The 22,535-nt window shown below is 34.7% G+C and overlaps 1 protein-coding gene and 1 long non-coding RNA gene across 3 annotated transcripts in view; one reads left to right on the top strand and one right to left on the bottom strand.

Moving 5' to 3' along the window:
• Nucleotides 1-3,008: 3,008 nt before the first annotated feature.
• mtnr1ab (melatonin receptor 1A b) overlaps nucleotides 3,009-22,535 on the bottom strand; it is a 35,415-nt gene continuing 15,888 nt past the window's right edge. The window contains exon 3 of one of the 2 annotated variants that reach the window (XM_046848798.1): nucleotides 3,009-3,606. In XM_046848798.1, coding sequence (XP_046704754.1) covers nucleotides 3,520-3,606 — 87 coding nt within the window. In that variant the 3' untranslated portion in view covers nucleotides 3,009-3,519. Of the gene's footprint in view, nucleotides 3,607-21,638 lie in introns of those variants that run through there. The other variant, XM_046848796.1, reaches the window with a different exon arrangement.
• The window catches only part of LOC124385623, a 17,539-nt gene continuing 16,851 nt past the window's right edge, over nucleotides 21,848-22,535 (top strand). Inside the window, exon 1 of the long non-coding RNA XR_006925779.1 lies at nucleotides 21,848-21,965. This is a non-coding gene — a long non-coding RNA (uncharacterized LOC124385623). The remainder of the gene's footprint in view (nucleotides 21,966-22,535) is intronic.

The raw sequence follows: 22,535 nt of genomic DNA, 5'->3' as shown, positions 1-22,535 counted from the left end.
CAGATGATCCGCTGTGGCGACCCCTAATGGGAGAAGCCGAAAGAAAGTTTTTTTATATTCAGGATGTAGTTATATAAGCTTTTGTAATAATACAAATTATTTGTATGTACAGACATTACAAGCTGTGCTTATCCTTCCTGGTCAAAATGAACTGAGCAAACTGAGGCAGTCTGAAGAGCTGTGAGGAACAAATACACAGTTATACTTTCTAGAATCGCAGAATGCACATACCTGGTTCCTGGTACTGGGTACACTGTGAATGTAGTTTATTTGCTATATGCATTTGCAAAATATTAGTAGGAAGAACCTGATCATTCCACAAATTCATTCCCACACTCATTCCACAGGCATGGCTTAGAGCAAAGTTGGTCTGAAGGCGGCAGTTTGGAGTTGAGGAGTAAAGACTGGGTCAAAGAGATAATCCTTTGCCCAACAGAGTAGATTAAAGGGAACGGATGGGAAGAGATAAGAAATGTGAGATAGGGATGACCTTGTTCCCAACAGTTTCTGAAGTATGAAGAGTGAGGTCAAGGTGTAGAAGTTGGATATAGAAAAGCATAGAGAATAATAGAGAATTGGAATAAAATGGTTTCAGTGCAAAGTAACAATCTGAATTCAAATTCATGTTTGTTTTCTAATTTGTTGTTCCTCTAAAATGTGACAGACATACAGTGCATATACATGTAGCTATATCATAGGTTTTGGGTATTAGAAAATTTCCTCCATGCAAATATTGCTTATCTGTGAGGACTTTTGGGCACAATATCTGGTTGTGTTCTTATACATTTTTTATTGCTTTTTGCTGTTTGTCTAAATTGATAGTCATGTTTAATTAAAATCTTTATCTTTTTTTGATAGTTAATGCTATCATAATAAGAATTATTACAATTATACATGAAGGTAAACAGTTTCTCATGGGTTAGGGTTAGTATAAAAGAAAAAAATTAATGAATCAATAGCGAATGCAACAACTAGTCCAATTATACTTTCTTTCGGCTTCTCCCATTAGGGGTCGCCACAGTGGACCATCTGCATGTTTGATTTGGCACGTTTTTACGCTGGATGCCCTTCCTAACGCAACCCTCCCCATTTATCCAGGCTTGGGACCGGCACTAAGGCTTGTGCAACCTTAATGGCTGGGGTCGGTTCCCTGACCGGGGATCGAACCCGGGCCGCAGCGTTGAGAGCGCCGCATCCTAACCACTAGACCAATAACCACTAGAAATATAATTTCTGATGCAAGACCTTGAAACTCCTTTTAAACAGATCATTGTGGGTTGCTATACTGATACTGAAACAAGTAGTAGTCTAACAAAAAAACATAGTATAACAGTCATGTTTATTAAACTGGTGCACCATAGGTTAAAGATAATAGTAATTCATATCTCAGACTTTAGTCAATAAGGAATATTTTACAATGACCTGCACTACAAGTCATTTTTTAAGGCTGTCATTGGGTTACACAAATACATATTCAGGACTAAATAAGAAGTTTTTCTTTTATATATAACTATCAGCAAAATGTTTGTAATAGAAATCTAATTTAATGATTCCAATTAAAAAACTAGAACAGTTTAATTATTGATTTCACTTTAAGTAGAGGATCAAAATGATTAGGTAAATGAGAAATAAAAATAAATCCTAATAATTTCTTATTGCTTTCTACAAAGTTTTTTTTGTGCCATTTTTCCACCAGACTGCAAACTTAAATTTTAATCTTTTTTTTTTACTTTGCTGCAGGAGGCTAAACCCAATTTAGGCTGGAAAAAATAGCTGCAACGTGAGGTTATCTTTTTCTGAGACAGTAACAGTTTAGTGGTGTAAAAAAAACTGCCTTTTGTATACTGCTAGCTAAGAGCCAGCTATGTCAACTATATATGGCAATTTATGGCCAATGTCCATCCAGCTACACACAGCATTACCATTAGGCTTAAGGGCAATAAACACCTTTTTTTTTCTTTTCTATTCTTTTTTCTTGTTATTTAAAAAAGGAAAACTGAAAGCAGAAGTTTGTCTAAAAGTTGTTTTACATTAACTGCATGATGTGACAATATAAACACATCTCATATAAACAATAAATGAGGCACATTTCTATAAAACTTTAGTAGTTTGTTATGCAAAGGTGTGGGTGTATTTGGTAAATTATGCAGTGTGTCTAACACAATACTGTGTTACACAACACCTAACCATTGCTACGCAACCTAGTAAGGCATTCATTAAATGGAGTATTCTTTGAACAGAACAATGATGTTTTATTGGTTTAAAATCTGGTGGATTAATGCAGACAACTTTGTATATGTGTAAAAAGGATTTTTTTTAACAGTTCATGAAATCTGACTTTAGAGCCAAAACTATCCATTTTAGTGATTGGAATAAGACTCCCCTTATCCTAATTATTGTCAGAAGAAGAAATCTGACTTTCATGATGTCTAGTGACAGGACTAATACTAGCTGTGGAGCCAAGATGATGTGAGACTTCAAAGTCTGTCAGGTCAAGTGGCTTTCACGGTCATTCAAGCATGAACAGTACAGAGGGAAATAAAACAATGTCCATCCAGGACCAAGGTGCTAATTGAAACAACAAATTTGTGCTTGGCAACACAAAACAAATTAATGTGCAATGTGCATGTTTAGACCTTGAAGTGGAAGCCTGATACCTTTATGCGTGTAGGTGTGCACCTTAAACTAGAGTTTGTACATTCACAATCTGTCCAGTCTTACAGCTACATGAATTCATTGGTCAGAGTATACAGTGATACAGCTTAGGGCAAGTCTGAAGTTGATGGCTGTTTACCGTTGTGTAGCATCCGCTCTTTTAACTATCCATATACAATCGTGAACCTGTGGCAGGTTTGATAGCGTGTCTCAAATCCAGGTCCCTACACCGAGTGGCAGACACTAGCAGTCTACCACAGAGAGGTTTGGAACCCAAATTCAGAGAATCACTCGGAAAAGTGAAGTCCATAGTTTATTTTAATTAAAAATTTAAGACTGCCAATAAGCAACAGAAAACTCAAAATATGGCACTCATAAGGGTACAACAGAAGGGAAAACACCCGCAGAGACTTGGAGGACAACTGGAGACTAGACTAAAAACACAACTCGGGAATAAAACAGCAAAAGGACTTGGACTCAAAACCACAAGAACTCAAGAGCAAGGTTAAACAGCACAAACAAAACAGAACACTTATACAGAGACTTGAAAACCACAGAGGACTCTAAAGTGTCTTGGAAAAATGAGAAATTACCTTATGAAGAACCTGACAGGACCCCCCGTAATGCACGGCTCCTGACACATGAAATCCATTCCCCACCTTAGCTATGTGGGCAGGGGCACTCAGAGAAAGGCCCCTGTTCCCTTGAGGGTCATTGGCTGGTCGAGGTCCCCAGTCCCCAGAAACACAGTCAAAGAACTTTTGGGGTATGGAAGCAGCAGTGCCAGGAGAGAAGCTCAAAAGCTGGGCAACTTCCTCTCATCACCCTCAGCAAGGCTCGGAAGTGAAGAAAACCTTATCGGGGCTAGGCAGCCCCCTTTCTGATATCCTCGGTGAGACTTGGGAATGAAAAAAACAACCTTGTCGGGGCTCGGGAGCAGAGTGGCACCCTCTGCGAAAGATCAACACAAGCAGAGAAGGTGAATAAGATAATATACTAATAATGAAGTCTCTTTTTAAACAAAACAAAGAAAACATACTAAATGTTAAAACCCAACAGAGAAATACACTAGAGCAGGAAAAAATCGGGAAGACGGAAGGTTCGGGACACACCAACTTAACATGAGGAAAAACTCGGGACTCGGGAACAGGGCAGGAGCCACAAGGGACAAAGCTCGAAACAGAACACAGGGAAAGCACCAAACTCAAAGCAAAGAAACAAAACTAAATAGTAGAAAGACAAAAACCAGGGTGAATTTGAGAACAGGGTACACAAGAAAAGACAACACAAGGAGTTAGAGAGTCTGGAAACCACTGTAAACTCAAAATATGGCACTCACAGAAGGGTACAACAAAAAGGGAAAACACAAGACTTTTTGGCAGACTAAAAAATTAGTGTAGACAACATTTTTATTGGACACATTATAAATTATAAAAAAGTAAGTAAAAAACGATAAATAGAAGAAAAAGCTAAAGGGCTTTTATTTCTGCTGAACTAAGAATACAAACTATACATAAATGCATACATCACTGGTTTAAAAAAAAAAAAAATTAATTGAAACTGAAATCTCATTACATTTTAACTTCACACGTATTGTCTCTACCTAACTAAACGTATCTAATGTTTAACATTGCTCTCTTGTCTCTATGCTCCAAGTTGCATTGGTAAAATATCATCAGCAATATCATTCAGAAACACAAACAAGCAAAAATAAATTGCCAGTGTTGGAAAAATTAAAAAGTGCAAGAAACCCTTTATCTGTGCATTTGAGCAGTTCAATTAAGTTCAATAAAAAAATTAAATAACCTCAAATAAATAAATTTAAATAAATTAAATCGTTGGTTAAGTTCAACTGAACTGAGTTGAACTTAAAGATGGAAGTTTAACTGTAAGTTATCCTTGATCACTAGTCCTAGATTAGGTTGACCCAGAACACTCAGTTCTTGTCTTTATCCTCTCTTTATACGCTTATGCTGTGAGAATACCCTAACTGTCGCTTTTTGGTATGGCTAATCCACGTTTTGTTGCTTCTGCTAAACAAATAACATGACCAGATGTGGAGTTATTATCGTCAACCGTTTTTATGTTCTCACAGTATGGTAATATGTATCTTGTTGCCATTAGTAGTTATAGTAATTCTGCTGTATGCTTCTAGAATAACCTTTTTGTATGCTTCTGTTGCTCGTACTTTCCAAGTTTGTAGAATTCGAGTTGTATTTATATTAAGTTTGTAATCTTGCGTACCAGTGTAGATTTATTCATTACTAGAGATTTAAAGCACTTTTGTACGTCGCTCTGGATAAGGGCGTCTGCTAAATGCCGCAAATGTAAATGTAAATGTAAATGTCGTACAAACACAGTGGTTCCTGTATTTCTGTTTTAGGCTTATCTTTTGCAGGCTCAACATAACCTTGTGGAGTTGTCTCTCCTAACTTTCTGTTCTGTTCACACATACACACACACACACACACACACACACACACACACACACACACACACACACACACACACCTGGCAGCCCTCCCTTTTTCTCTCCATCTCTTTGGAAGTATATCTTCATGTGTGAAACAAAAAACTTCGGAACTTCCCTCTGAAAGCCGACTCGTGTGTTTCATTGAGACTTCCCTGTATACGTAGGAGAGCAGAGATCGAGACGGAAATGCAATTAAAGGGTATCCTGTCCAGGGGACAGAAGGCAATCCTGCCCAAGCGGCAGAGGATAAAACATTCCTTACATCAACTTTTGTTATTTTTGAGAATGCCTTTGTTTTTCACTCACTGAAAGTTTCATCTGATTGCGCATCGCTTTCTGCTGCCTTCACTGCACGCACCAATGCACGTCTGATCGAAGAGTGCGCATAGTAATTGTAGTAGCGACCAATGGCACCGTACTCTACTAAGCTGGACTTGATGTGCCTGATATAAATTTGATTTTATTAGAAAATAGCGTTTGGCATATATTAGGCATCTTGCGGTTCGATTCAGACCAGAGTCTGCCAGTTGGCAACCCATAGGCTAGGGGAAAGGGAGTAGGGGCCCAGTCAGGTCATCTGGTGGCCAAAGCACAAACCCGGCTGAAAAGTCCAGACCATGACAGGTTGCTGGAATTTTTGGGAGGAAAGTTGTCCTATTCTTCATATGTCGTATTTTCATGATGTGCCAAATGTTTTCAGCTGAAAAAAAGGTCTGGACTGCAGGCAGACTGGTTCAGCAAACAGACTATTTTACTACAAAGCCAAGCTGTTGTAATAGATACAATATGCAGTTTAGCATTGTCTTGCTAAATATGCAAGGCCTTCCCAGAAAGAAATGTCCTCTGGATATAAGCATATGTTGCCCTAAAATTTATATATACCTTTTTGAATTGATAGTGTCTTTGCAGATGTGCAATATCCCCATTCCATATGCAATAATGTACCCCCATACCACAGAGATGCAGGTTTCTGAACAGAGCACTGATAATAAACCATATGCCATAAGCCATAGACTTATCTCCCCTCATTTGGGCTTATCTCCCTTCTCTTCAGTCCAGAAGACAGTGTCCATGGTTTCCAAAAAAAATTGAAAATTTCAATTAATCTGACCAGAGAACAGTTTTCCACTTTGCATCGATTAATTTTAAATAAGTTTGGCCACAGAGAGGATGGTGGCATTTCTGGAACACGTTCACATATGGCTTCTTCTTTGCATGATAGAGCTTTAACACAGTGATGACACAGTAAACTGTGTTTATAGACAATAATATCTGGAGGTGTTTCTGATCCTTTTTTGTGCTTTATGAAGATGGAAAAAGCAATCGATTGTTAAAACACTTATTAAACTGTGTTTCAACTGTTTTCCCTTTAATCATTTTAAACTAAATCCTTGGAATGAGGATTCAGTATAAAGGCAAATGATTGTTTTAATCTGTGAGAAGTCTTTTTGAGATATTTTTGAGAAGGCAGATGAATGATTCAGTGAATCACAGAGCAAATATTGGGAGGACACTGAGGGTGCAATTATTGTAGGCCGGCAGCAATTGTCTCTCAATATTACAAATCCTTTTTGTACGTAAACAAGCAGATAAACTTGAAAACTTGATCAGCTCATATGAGTCTCAGTTATGCTAGCATTATACACTTCCAGGTATATTAAGATGTATTTTTAACTGTATTTATGGCATTGTTAGTTTGCTATATAGGGTTTTTTTTAAACAGGTGATGATTAATACAGACAACAAGATTTAATTTGTTCATAGATTTTGTCGTTTTTATCTTTCTTTAAATGGTGCACAGTTAAACACACCCTGTGAAAGAGTCTTTGCAGTATGAATAAGTCTTTGCAGTATGAATAAGCTATTCTACACATACAGGACTGTATCAATGATGCTCGGTTGCACAGTATTTGTTCTCAGTAATGATGTGTCTGGAGATACAGAATAGGACTTACTTGAAAACTTGGAAAAGAGAAAGCAAGCGACAGAGAAATTTGTAAAGAGAGATCCCTAAAGGGAGTTAAAGAAAAGAAAAAACACAGATAAAGCAAAGAATGTCATGTTTGGTGAAAATATGGTGCTGATCCCTCAGGCATACATGCCAGAGGTCATAGCATACAAGCTAATTGGGAAAACACCACATGGACAGCTGTTTCCTGTCCTCATCTCGCATGTGCTCTATTTATTGTCATGTGCCAGTCTTTTCAAAGATTAATAACTCGTAAAGTACTTGTGTAGGTTGTGGGAGATTGAGCTCTAATTAACACATTAAAGAATTGTTAGGGTTATAACAAAAACAGGAAATTTTATATTCAGGACCTGTCTGATCCATTCTGATGCCCTACTTCTTAATGGAAATTCTCTTCAACTGAAAGCCACTTGCTTTTTCTGGCCCATACCTAAAGATAGAATAATGTGGATATGACTCCTTTAAAACTATAATGATGGCTTTAAATTGACTTATCCAGTTGATAACCTTAACAACGATGGAAATATAATAAATAGGCATTCTGTGTCACCCAGATGAGGATTGTCTCTTTGTTTGAGCCTGGTTCCTTTTCAAGGCTTTTTCATCATGCCATCTCAGGGAGTCTTTCTATACAACTTTTGCCATTGACTCACTCATAAGGGATAAATCGCAATTTAATTTAGTAAATTTGCTTTTAGACATGTCCATTGTAAAGCTGCTTTGGAATATGTTGATTGTTAAAAGAGCAATGCAAATGAAACCGATTAAATTAAATTTGTATTCAAATCAATTTCAAACAGTTTTATTACCATGGCTTGTGAATAAATCTATTAATTTAAAATGTATATTCTGAATCTATTTATTTGAGTAATTAAATCAAATTTAATTGAATTGAACTAAAAAAAATTAAGAAAGAAATTAAAAAAGTAAAGTCACACAATATTGCTGTGGTCTTCCTGAGAAACACTGGTCAGACAATTCAGTCTTAGAATTAAAGAAACACATTGTACACAAACACACAAATTGTATTTTCGATCATATTATGAAGATTTAGGTGTGAAAATGTTATACTGATATGCCACTTCTCAAATCTAAGTAAGTTTGTAAACCACATACACACACATTTTCCCTTATTCACATATTTTTACAGCTGGGGAAATTCAGCTTAGATAAACCACCCACTAACATGATTTTGGATAGTGTGAGGAAACCCACACAGACAGCAGGCAAAGCATAGCTAAATAAAACTTAAATATGCCATGTTATCTATCTGCACCGAATACCCAACCTTTTTTAATCTCCTCTGAATTATTTAAAACCAGAGTGTTATTAAATGTTGCTGAAATTGGCAAATATATTAAATGAAAAATTCAGGCTCTAAATTTCAGTCAATATCAGTCATTAAATCACCCTCAGAGATATTGTTTTTGTTGTCCATTAGATCTTCTCAATGTGAACCTGTGTCATACCCAAATGGAGACAATTATTCCTCCATACCTCCAGAGCATTAGGGGCCAATTTACTGAGGATAAAGTAATTTTAGTAATCCACTGTCAAATTATATTTAAAGGTGGAATCCAGGTCACTTTATCCAGAAATATCTGCACTCTGTACAAGGAGATACATTTCAAGCAGGGTTGGGCAAAGATACATCAAAATGTATTTTAAAAGAAAATTCCAATTACCTTAAATTTAAGTGTATCAAAAACTACAAAACTACAAAATACAGCAGCTACAGTATGTATCAAAATAAACTACTGTATTTTTGTATTTTACAAAGGAGCATGAAATATCCTTACAAACCTTCCATCAATTGGCATATTTGATTGCTTCCTTCACCATTACACTGACTCATTTGATTAAGTAAACAATGTTTGATAGCAACAGATTTTCTATGGCAGAGTCATGCAATAAATCTGACATATCTAACCGGTTAATAGATTAAATATTTACATACATTTTCCTGTGATCTCCCAGATGAAATTTAATTTTTAAGTAATCAGCAGTTTAATGTCTAACAGTTTATAAATTATTTGTAATTGTATGCTAATTTAGTTACTTGGTGTTTGGTAACAAAGGGCTACTTTGCATCAGCAACACTGACTCAATGACAAGCAAGTAAAAAGTCATTGATAAGAAAACAACTGATGCCACCTTTACTCACAGCAACTAGTTTCTAACTAACTAACCATTTGATTGTTAATCATAAATATAATAATATATTATGTGTCAGGCATTCATTCATGCAATGCAATTGTATGCAAAATAATGATCCTGCTGAACAGCTACTTCAATTAGGGTACAATATTTGGCAATCAAATGTTCATTGCATTTATTCATTGCATTTACAATGTATTGTAAAATACATATTTTATACTGCTTTCTTCCATATGGATCAATTTTCTGTTCTGATCTCAAAAAGGCTGTGCAAACTACTGAGTAGGCACCAATCAGAGGCTGCATTTTTATGACGTCATCATGTAGAGTTCCTACAAAGTACAAAATTACAAAACAATAAAGTATTTTGATACAAAATATAAAGGCATTTTCATCAACCCTATCAAATACAAATGACAAAATTCAATTTTCATATTTGAAATACATATTTAAAATACATGTATCATAAATTCTGCCCATCCTTGATTACATTGCCCTGACACATAGAACAATATTTAATTTTATTGACATAATATTCAAGTTAATTGATTTTATCAGCTTTAATATTGAAGTTGTTTGGGACAGAAGAATTTGTACTTCTTGTAATAAAAGCAGGAAAATGAATTTAAAAGTGCATGTCACTAAAGAGAAGACTGAACTAAGATTAGACTACTGTATCCTACTTAATCCTTCTTAATGTCCACGAATATTGAATTTTGTTAGAATTATGCAAACAAGATAGCTCTTATTAACTTGATGTTAATGTCTCTAGAGTGTTTGTCAGAGGAGACGTCCGGCATATTTAAAATACTAGACAACTAGAAGAGTATGAGCCATTGCTTTCAGCAAGACATCTGCTTGTGGGATGACTTTTGTCCTAAAAATAGTTGCTTCTCTGGAGAAGGATACTTTTGTGGGTTTTATTGTTTACAATGTGCATACAAAACATCCAGTCTTACCCCACATTAGAGGCAGCCTTGCACATAATTAACATTACACATTTGTATGGCGAAGATAATGCAGTCTGTCATTAAATATAAACACCAAATATGAACAAACAATAAATAAAACACAATGAGTTTGCTCTTGTGCCAAGATAAAAAAAATTGTTTTCTAGAACATTTCATAGTTGTGCACTCAAGTCCAACATCAAGAAGGTCAAAGTGCAAATGACAAAACAAAACCTCGTCTAATCACAGATGCTGGAAAGATAATGATAACATTAAGCCAATCTGACAGCTCATTTAAGAATTTATACAAGTGCAATGGGACTCAATTTGCCAAGGATTTAGGAGATTAAATCATACACATGATATTGATTTTCTTGTTAATCCTTGGCATACTTATATCTTTTTTCTTTTGATCAATATTAATTGTGATTTCTATGTGTACTTTTAACACAACAATTTCACCACAATAAAGGATTGTTTTATATTAAATGTTAATTAAAATACTATCTTACTGGAACAGTCTAGAGTTAGTTGGAAAGGACCAGTTAGTTAGACCCATGTGGCACACCAAAGAAGTGTAAATAGGTATAAAAGATGCAAAATTGCAGAAACAGACAATAATTTAATCAAATGACAAAAGTAGTGATCTTTTCAGCAGGATAATCATTTAAAGCTTAAAAGTAAATTGAAATATCCATCAGAACCCTGACCTAAACGTTAAAGATGTATGGTATGCAAATAGCACATTATCAATGCTCTAGTGTGAATGAATGCTAAATGCTTTGTTAGTTGAAACTTGAAAACATGTCCCTAGCCAGACAAGGTAAAATGATTTTTCACATAATAATGATTGTGTGTGTGTGTGTGTGTGTGTGTGTGTGTGTGTGTGTGTGTGTGTGTGTGTGTGTCTGTCTGTCTGTCTGTCTGTCTATGTGTCTATTTTTGTGGAAATGTTTTGCTTGAAAAAGTGTACTTGTTAGCCAGTTGGTTTGGCCTGTTTAATTTTTAATGTAGTGAAATATATGACTGTAATGTAGTTTAGTGTCTAAATAATTGTGGGCCACTATCAATAAATCCTAAATCCGGCCCTTTAAACAACATTATTCTTCCACTATGCCTTCATTTAATAAAGCACTTATTTGAAGTCCTATCTGAGAGTAAGTTCTACAATATGATTTCCTGATTTCATTGCATAATGTATAATGTGCACAGACAATAAAAAATGTTTACCATTTTTCCTGTCTACCAGGTTTTTGCATTAATATTTTAAAGCATTACATCTGAACAGGTTAGTCTTTCGCCTCCAGCAAAACTTATCATAGAAGTTGACAGAATGAAAGTGCAGGCATCCTCTTATGAAACACAATCAGTAGTGGCAGGTTAAGGACACACATGCACCAGTGGGAAGCAGGCAAAGCACAGTTGAGACTCCAGGGCTTTTCCAAATGATTAGGGAAAACGTGACAGACAGTGTGCTCTCTGCTATGAAAGACTCTCACTGGAGAAGGGCTTTTCATTGAGAATGACTCAACCATACCAGGCTTTGTGAACAATGAATAATTGAGAATAATGGCAACTGCGTAAGGAGTAGTGTTCTTCTGATAATGGATAATGGAGGGTTAATGTGTTATTGTTACTTTTTTAATTCTTTGTAGATTCCCAGTAATGCAATTCCTGTTTTCTTTTTAAATTTGTTTACCTTTAGAGTATTAGAGAAACATGCATACTGCTTATGTGTAATGTAATAAAATGTTTAACCATTTAAACATTAACTGCTTTTTGTAGTGTCTTAAAAGCTTGCATATTGAATACTGCTGTAGCTCAATATAAACCTCCAGCTAGCATACTGTGCAAGATGCAAGATGCACTAGATGCAAGTATGCAACTAGCATACTGTGTAATTGGTTTCAGCAAGCCAGTGATGGCAATGTACCTTCATAATGAACAATGTATTTTTGTTCCTTTTTGAAATGTAAAAATCATATCAATAATTAACATTAATCAACACCAATCAGTATATTAATTTTTGACATAATGCAATAAAGATCATCACACCACCCCACTGTTAGTTTATTTCTCCTGGCGTCCTATAGATACGTGCATCAGACAAGACATTGATGCTTCTCTAAGCAAAGCCAAAACTAAAGCAGAAACCTCTTACCTCAAAGCACTTATTACCCATACCTCAAACAGAGTTTTTTCATTGTCTCATAGTTTATAAAGTATAGAGAAACTGTATCAGGATGTATTTACTAAAAGAGAATTCCAAAATTTCTGTAAGTCGCTCTGAATAAGAGCACCTGCCAAATGCTGTAAATGCAAATGTAAATTAATATAATGAGATATATAATTGTGGACAAAATTTTTTATTATGCACCACACTGATCATAAGGTTAAGGTTTATGAGTTATCAGACTCAAATGATCTTAAAACGTGAACTAAAAAGAGCGAATGTCAGTGATAAATTGTGTGTTTATTAGAAATGAAAATTCAAAGCGTCCCACTAGCTGATTGGGTGTAAAAAGTGTCTTTTGTTTGTTTCAGCACCTAAAGCCATAAGGGTCTTGTAAACTGTTTGATCAGCATGCATGGGTGAACATGGCTGGATTAACTTCATGAGTCACTGCACTTCCCATGAACCCACACCTCTGTTGCACATGCTGTTCTTACTGTACATTGACAACCTTGCAGCATGGTATGCACGTTGTGAATTAATGCACGGAAATATTTGAATGTATAAGGTATTTAAAAAATTGTGCACAATGTATAATATGCATTCTAAATATTTTGCCATTGTGTAAAATACTGACTGACACAAAATCATGAAACAACTCGTGTCCATGGTATGAATTATGTGTTCCATTTTCTGTTGTGTCATTCGTTCTCAAAAGATAGGTTACTGTCTCTTTGGCATACTGTAGATCACTTCTTTGCGGACTTTGACACAATTTAACTGACTAAACAGCTCTATACATTTGCTTTGACAACAATGTCTGTTTTGACATAACATTTCATTGCTTTAATTATAGCAATAACAGTAAAGAGCAGTAAAAATATACAAAAAGTAAAAAGTTTGTGAGTGAACACAGGAAAAATTAAAGTAAATGTATACTTATAATTAGTAAAATAAATAAATAAATAAATTGCTGCATTGCTGTAAAATACAGTATGTACTTTACATCTATAGAACTCCTCTGCTTAATACGTTCAAAGAAACTGAACAATACTTTTAGTATACTTCACCTTAGGCTAAATATTATCTGTCTACTTTTGAGATAGAACTACAGTACAAATCACTTGATCCTATTTAATCACCATCTATTTTTTCTAGTAGCTCACTTTCTAGATTTCATTCATTTATTTGGTTTTATACATTCTTTCTTGACTTTGCCTGAAGACAGCTTGATATGCCTTCTAGTTGAATGCATCACCTCCAGCAGACTGCAGTTGTCTCTGATTTTAGAGACTTTGTTTGCCCTAGTTAGCACAGTGCAGATTCAGTTCGCCTCATTATGGGCAAGCAAAGAGTGATATCTCAGGGTCAACCCCATGACACCCTTGTTTCAATGATTGATGAAAGAGAAGGCTTGCTAATTTAACCCCTATCTTGAATATCAGTTTGATGCTATTATGAACCATAATTAAAATCTTTTCATGAGTTTTCATAAGTGCATTTCAATAATCACATGAAGCACTTTTTTTCAAGAGCAATATCTTCAGAATGTACCCTTATTTTATCCCAAGTAAATTTTTTCACAGTAGAACAATAAGCTCTAGTGGATCAAATGGTTTTGTCATTGATTCATCCACTCACAAGCTCAAATTAATAATTTTCTATTTTATCATGCTTGTATATTAAAAAAAAGCTTGAATGACACTAAGTAGTGGATATTTAAAGTTTTTTTATTAATTATGGAAGCAGTTCATCATTACTGACATTTCATTCTCTCCGGCAAAATATGAAAGCATCACGCATGCCATCACTGCATCCCATGAACAGTGGCTATAAATAGCATTGCATGTAGTAATTTGAAGGACTGGAAATAATATGCTAAATCCATGCCAGTGAAAAATCCAATCTCATCTATTACTCCACATCTAGCAGTGTATTTGATTTACAGTAATAAAATGTTGGACTATATGAGAAGGTACCTTAAGAACACACAGGGCAATTATTGGTAATTAAAATACTATTAAAAGCCAGCTCACATGTAAGGGTCAAACACATACATCCTGTCAGTGCAATCAGTGCAGCCAGTGTATGAAATGATGGACTCCTACAACGTGCAGTTTACTTTATATAAAATATGCCTAACATTTATCCAACAAAACTTTTTTATCACAGCACTAGTACTTTCAGTGACTCTTTGATTATCAGTGGTATGTACTATATTCTACAAACCCCATTCCAAAAAAATTGGGACACTGTACAAATTGTGAATAAAAAAGGAATGCAATAATTTACAAATCACATAAACTTATATTTTATTCACAATAGAATATATATAACATATCAAATGTTGAAAGTGAGACATTTTGAAATGTCATTCCAAATATTGGCTCATTTTGGATATCATGAGAGCTACACATTCCAAAAAAGTTGGGACAGGTAACAATAAGAGGCAGGAAAAGTTAAATGTAAATAAAAGGAACAGCTGAAGGACCAATTTGCAACTTATTAGGTCAATTTGCAACTTATTTCAAATGTCAAGATTTTATTCACAAGCTGCCCATGCCACATGCACTCATGTAACCCCATACCATCAGAGATGCAGGCTTCTGAACTGACCGCTGATAATAACTTGGGTTGTCCTTATCCTCTTTAGTCCGGATGACATGGCATACCAGTTTTCCAAAAAGAACTTCAAATTTTTATTCGTCTGACCACAGAACAGTTTTCCACTTTGCCACACTGAAAAATTTTAAATGAGCCTTGGCCCAGATAAAACGCCTGTGATTCCGGATCATGTTTAGATATGGCTTCTTTTTTGACCTATAGAGTTTTAGCCGGCAATGGCGAATGGCACGGTGGATTGTGTTCACTGACAATGTTTTCTGGAAGTATTCCTGAACCCATGTTGTGATTTCCATTACAGTAGCATTCCTGTATGTGATGCAGTGCCGTCTAAGGGATTTACGCACAGAGATTGTTCCAGTTTCTCTGAATCTTTGGATGATATTATGCACTGTAGGTGATGACAACATAAAACTCTTTGCAATTTTTCTCTGAGAAACTACTTTCTGATATTGCTCCACTATTTGTCACTGCAGCATTGGGGAAATTGATGATCCTCTGCCCATCTTGACTTCTGAGAGACACTGCCACTCTGAGAGGCTCTTTTTATACCCAATCATGTTACCAATTGACCTAATAAGTTGCAAATTAATCCTCCAGCTGTTCCTTATATGTACATTTAACTTTTCCGGCCTCTTATTGCTACCTGTCCCAACTTTTTTAAAATATGTAGCTCTCATGAAATCCAAAATGAGCCAATATTTCAAAATGTCTCACTTCAAACATTTGATATTTTATCTATATTTTATTGTGAATAAAATATAAGTTTATGAGATTTGTAAATTATTGCATTTCTTTTTATTTTACAATTTGTACAGTATTCCCACCTTTTTTGGAATCAGGTTTGTAGTACGTTTTATCAGAGGCAGTTATATTGTATTGTGTGCTGCTATTTTCCATCCACATCTTTTTTAACTACCTAAAGGTAATGTGTTTGGAAGATTTGTTGTCAGTAAGGGAAGTATCAGCTAAGTTTCAGTTAATGCTAATGATCCCAATGTTTTACATGCTAACACTGGTTCAGATGTCATAGAGTTTAGTGAGGTTAATGCTTGCTGACTCGACATAGACCTAAATGCCTCTTCTTCCATTCGGGAATAAGTCAGCCAAGCAGCCTAGAATCACATGTTATTCTTAGCTGCTTGCCTCTGGTGTCTTTTTCTTTTACATTGCTCCTTTTTTAATCCCTCTTCCTTCCTCTTAACTCTGTCTTTCTCCTCAGTAGATGTGAATCACTCCTCAGTGATTCACATACATCTGATGCTTGACTGAACTCACTTTCCCTGAATAGCAATAACCTCATGAAACACCCTCATAACCAAAGAATACCTAAAGAAGAACATGGAAAATTATTTACTGAGTTATTTGTGAGACACACATTTTTCTCTCTTACTCACTCTCACCAAGTTGTTGGATTCCTGAGAACACATTTTGTAATCTTTTTAGTTACACCTAAAGTATTTGCAGTTCTCCCACAACAAAATGTCAGATTTAGCATAATTTAGATTATTAACAATGCAAGGTTTACAGTAAACAAATGTTAGATTGTGGTTAGTTGTTTCATACTGTATAATAAAAGTTATATAATATGGCCAAAGTCTTGTAGACACCTGACCATCACACCCACATGGAAGCCTTCACCAAAACTGGTTTGCAAAAAGGGCCCTGACCTTTTTGTCCAAGTGCCCCAAACCTTCTTAATGAAGAGGAAATATGAACATATAAAACCCCATTCTGTGTCATTAATGTACCAAAATATAATCTTAATCTAGTGTGCATGTTAGTGTATATGATGCAATAAAATCTCTAACTGAACCACTACCTGAAGCTTCTGCAGTCATTGATTAGATGGAACTGTATAAATTGGTTGGGGTGTTCCATTATTTATTTTACGGTCCATGATTATTCCTTTCATTTAATCTCATATATACACATACACTTTAATAGTGAACTAGAAAGTAAACTGCATTGTATATTATTTAGCCCTAATTTGCCCTTTTCTCCTAAAGAATTTAAAATCTTAAATTAAAATGGTTTGAGTTGAGTTGAACACAATCATATAATATAGGGCTTTACATTTTAAGTCTGGAGCTTTAAATGTGAGAAAGGGCTTTAAATATAATATAAAATAAATATAGTGTTGGTTTTCATTAGTAGAGCCAATTAAAGCATCTTAGAAACTAATATTATGATTGAATTCAAGGAAGAAACAGAGAAAATGCTATGACAGCCTTCAGCAGCCTGGGGCATAAGCCATATTATTGGCTGCAAGGTTGAGATGCTAAAGTAGGAGGAAGCAGTTTATGTACCATTGTTGTCACAACAAGTAGTACTACATTTAGAAAAAGAACCAGAAAGAAAAAATATACAAGCTACTACTTAATATGCTATAAGCCCAGGTACAGTATACTTTCCCCCTGAACTTCCTTCAGGCTGTTTTTGTTAACCTTGTTGGTGTTCTTTTTTTTTCAAATAAACTAAAAAAAACTCACGAAAGAAAGCACTATTCACCAAATGACAGGTAGAGAAAACAAGAAATCCATTTTGACAGAACTCTAGTTAGCTCATGTGCTGATCATTCAGCCCTTTTTAGACAGTTTCGCATTATAGATGGCAAAAAAGGGCCGTTTCAGATTAGATAATATCTAGATGTTCTAATTTTATAAGGACATTTGTGACATTTGTGACATTCCTTGGTTCAGTACCCATTTAATAATACACATTTCTGAATTTTCATATACATGTTTCTTGTTATAATGTTTAAATATTACAGTTTTCAAGTCCTTTATCACATAAATGGCATTCTATTATTTTCTATTCTATAGAAAATGGCAACAGCATCTCTGCATGGCATATGCTATGTTTTGCCTGCATACATATTTAATGAGGGCAAATATTTATAAGTGCATATTTAAGATTGTGTTGCTGTAGGGATCATTGCACTTTCTTTTTGCATTTTTTTAATAAAGGTACACTCAAAAAGCTACTTGAGTAATAGCTCTACCTTGTGGAGATTGATTAGCTTGCTAAGCATTTAAGCATGCTAAATGTTTGTATAAATTAGGGCCATGAGATAATTCATGTCTATAAAGCCTTCATCAAAGCAAGTTGAACTGTGCAGGTGTGCTCAGTGGTAAGACAGAAAAACTGTTTTGCCTAAAAGGCCCCAATTCTATATTTGGCCTTCACATGCTGACTCTATGTGTAATTTTCTGTCAAGTGAACCATACACCATATATTTCTAAAGTATTTACTGACCCCTTTATCACTTTCCATATTAGATTGGATTCAACTTTGACATTGTGCAAGGTACTTGTACAGAGCCAATGAAATGCAGTATCAGGAGGTCAAATATGGTTCTTAGATACAGCCATGTAGAATATTAAGGGGGCTATGGGGGTGTTTTGGTTTCCTTATCAGAATAACAAATATGCAGAATATTCCAAATGGGTATTGTATTTACATACTCTGTAAGAGCCAAAATCCATGTTTACTCAGAAAACAACTGGAGCTATGGATAAATTGCCAGACCTAACCCAGGTCTATATGGTATTATTATTTCCAATAATAATTATTATTTGTAGTTTTGTGTATGTTAGTCAAGGGGAATATTCAATAATCTGGGTTGTTTATGTTAACATGTAGAAAGTCTAAATATACAAATCATGACTGACTTTACTCAGAAATGCATCTCTTTTACTAGTAAAGGGCGAATAAGCTAAATGAAATGTAGTGGTTTGTTTTGATGTTAAACAGAGTGTTAAATAGAGGAATTAAAAATGTTGGCAGTAATCTGAAATAACAACGTAGGTCATATCATATTTATCAGTTGCTTTCATAGACCCAGTGTGAGATGAGTTGCTTCATGTGCAACCCGTCTTTCTGGCCAAAAATATAAGATGATACGGCGATACAATAATGTTTTCTTTTCTCAGCAGAATAAGTAATTGTTTATTCAGCCTTTCAAAGTCTTTTGGTTTAAGGTTGGGGTGTAAAGTTAAACTATTGACTTCATAATACCCCTTTTTCAAAAACAAACAGACCACACACCTACACTGCCCTAATTTCATTCACAGAGCAGCACACAAGCAATACAGTTTATCATACCGCTGATCAAGGAATCTGTGTAGATTGAATCTTACCCTGTTTTGTTGTTTTTAAAAAGACAATACCCTACTTCAAATATTAAATCATCCTTAATTACCTCAGTTTGCTTTGGATTCTTCTTTCTTCCTGTAAGAGGTCCTTCATGGAACCTTTGAGTATTTACACTAACCTTCTCCTTTTATGGTTAGCTGTTGAATTTCACAAACCTTTTCAGCTTTCATGTGCTAACCAGCAGATATCTTTAGATGCACAGGCAATGATTGCATTTTGCGATTGCTCATTTACACATACACTCAAAAAATAGATCGTATTCTACATAGCTAGTTAAAATATAATGAATAGAAAAAAACTATTCAATTTAGTCACTTCCAATGCTTCTATGTTTAATTACTCAATTTGTGTTCCCTGTGAATTTTATTATCTAATCTAGATATTTTTTGTAGCATGTTATTAGTCAGGTAGCGTTAGCAAGCTAGTTAGATCACAGTACAACACACACACACACCCACACACACACACATACACACGCGTAAGCAGACACTTTGGATGACTCACTGATTTTCAATATAAGTCTGAAATACATAGAAGCCAACAAATACTTCCTGTTATTCACTAGCCAGCTATTATGACATCTCTAGCTAAGCAGTAATAATGCAACTAGATAATGACACTTCACTTTTACCACATTCATTATAAATAAAGCTTTTAGGTACACTACTTCAGTATATGAACATGTATAGGACATCTTACTTTTCCAGCCATATGTGATTCTCAGATTTTACTAATGGCCTTGTAATGAAATCTCCACAACCACACTACACAATCTAATGAAACATCTTCTCAGAATCATTAATCTTTTTTTTTAGTCCATACCTTTACTTTTTAAAATATTTTTACTTAAATGACATTATGATTAAACACTGTGGAGTGCAGCAAGTGTTAATCCTATAAAACATTCTTGCTATGTTTTTTTTAATAAGCATCTTATACATTGGTGGAAAGAGTAATAGAATATTCTACTCAAGTAAACATACTGTTTCTTTAATGAAATTCGACTTAAATACAAGTAACATTATTGGTCTAAAAATCTACTCAAGTAAAAAAAAGTAGCTACTTGAAATTTACCGAGCTACATTTTTTTATATATAGTGTAGTTCAAAAAGGGATTTCAATTTTAAACTTGTTGTTTTTAATTGAAGGAACACCTTTACAAATAAAAGTGCAATACCTTAATTAATTATTACATTAAATATTCAATTAATTAATTAAACAATTTCTATTAATGTGAGTTTTGCACATTTACAGCAAAAAGCCTCTTATTAAAAAAAATCTGTTATAAATCTCTTTTAAAAAATCTGTTATAATGTAACATGAAAAAGGAAATTATAAATGCAGATTTCGAATTCAGACAGTAAGTAAGTGCACACACTGAACAACTTTTGGTTTAACTTTTGAGCATTTTGCTTTCAGCTGGGTCTGCATCTCTGGCATCTGTCTTGTCTGTTTCCATTTTTCTTTCTTGTTCGCTGCCTATCAATCAATCAGTGCAGCAGTTTCCATTTTGCAATATTTTTCCCTTTGCATCTTTTTTTTTTTTACTTAGTAATAGATATGAATTAAAATGCAGTTAAGTACAATACTTAAAGCAAAACATACTTAAATAAAATTATAGATTTTTAAATCTCAAAAAAAAAAAAAACCTGCTCAGTTACAGTAACACGAGTAAATGTAATTTGTTACTTTCCACTTCTGATCTTATTTATAGAGAAGCTGAAAACCTGATATAAAAAATAGCAGGCTGTCTCCATGGCTGTAGGAAGCATGGGGTAGATGTATTAGTTGGCCTACTTAAAAAAAAAAATCAATCAACAATTGCTAGTATTTTGACTTTATCTTTGAAAACTGGAAGAACAGTGAAGAAATCTACTGTGATGTGTGACCGTGGTTGATTTTGGATGGGGGAGACTCGTCATGTGGTGTGAGAAAAGGCACAGACAGTAGACAAGCTTTGACAAATTTTTCCACATCTCACAGCCCTCATAGCTCTTCTATTAACCATCTAATGTGTCTGGAACTGAGTGAATTATGCACTTACACAAATTCTGAGGCATATCTGTTCAGGTGTTTAATCGAATGAAAGTGGATTTCTCAGTAGTTGAAATGAAACACTTCATGTCCCTCTACTACTGAAGCTCTGAACTAAAGCTACCAGCAGACTTGAGAAGTGAGATGTTGGAAAACTAGTTTTTCTTATCCATGCTTTTTGGCCTGATGACAGCATGCTTACCTCTGGGGTACAACGGCTTGTTCATGTTTACAGATCATGACCATTCATAATAAAGCTTTAAAAGCCTTTATTTATTGATCCACATATAGAGTGGCTACCTACAGTTCTTCATTTGAAAACTTGGTTAATTTTGTACATTTTATAAAGAATTTGGTAAAAGGGTGAAAATGTAATTTGGTCAAATGAAGAAAAAGGCTGACAGGTAGGCACTGAAAGAAAACAGGATTATTTATCAAACCTGTTCAAACACAAAATGCTTTTACTTCAGCTTCCACAGATATACAGACACATTCAGCTCTAAGCATAGAAACAACCATCTGTGGGCATGGACACAGCAACTTGCACTTAAAAATAGCTCAGGGATTGTACTTGCTGTATGGCCAGGATGCACAGGATGAATCATTCTATGAAAGAATCGTGCATGGATAAAAGCCTAGCTCAACATCTGATTCTACTGCTGACAGATATCCGGCAAACTGATTTTTCATTTCAAGGCAACCTACAGGAGACATCATTGTGATAGAAACATCTGTAGAACACATCATTCAGCCCAGAAATCCGGTTCTGCTCAGGTGATCTAATCCATTTGATTTGTTTTTTACAAAATAGACTTGGATGAATAAAAGCAAGGCTGTATAGCAATATACAAGAATATGACAACATAACAAACATATTCTATCATAAATTCAGTCGATTATAATTAGAATATTACATTCACAGTTGCATTTCAACATAATCTAATTGTGCTAATGATATGAAAATAAATACCCTGTTTGGCCTTGTTCAAAGGCAGCTGTACATTGAATTTCAATTTACACATTTACCAGAACAAATACAACAAAAACATATGTTCAGTCATGTTGGTTTATGATGAACAATAAAGTAATTTATAACTTAAAGCATGTATAACTTCTGACTGCGAAGTGACACAATAATGGTGTTTTGAACACAGAACTTTAAGCATGCACAAATAGAAACAGATTGTTATCACCAATTTATAGTGATCATAAAGATTCCCCATATGACCTGAAAATACTGCTTTACCTTTTCAGTCTTCCATGATAAAAATTTCCAGCACTTTTATTTTATCTTCCTGTCAAACTTTAGTTTATTTAAAATATTTTATTCATTTACAGGAAATT

Source organism: Silurus meridionalis, chromosome 5, assembly GCF_014805685.1.
Source record: "Silurus meridionalis isolate SWU-2019-XX chromosome 5, ASM1480568v1, whole genome shotgun sequence".
In the NCBI taxonomy this organism is placed as follows: Eukaryota; Metazoa; Chordata; class Actinopteri; order Siluriformes; family Siluridae; genus Silurus; species Silurus meridionalis.
This window is presented reverse-complemented; position numbering and strand designations above follow the sequence as displayed.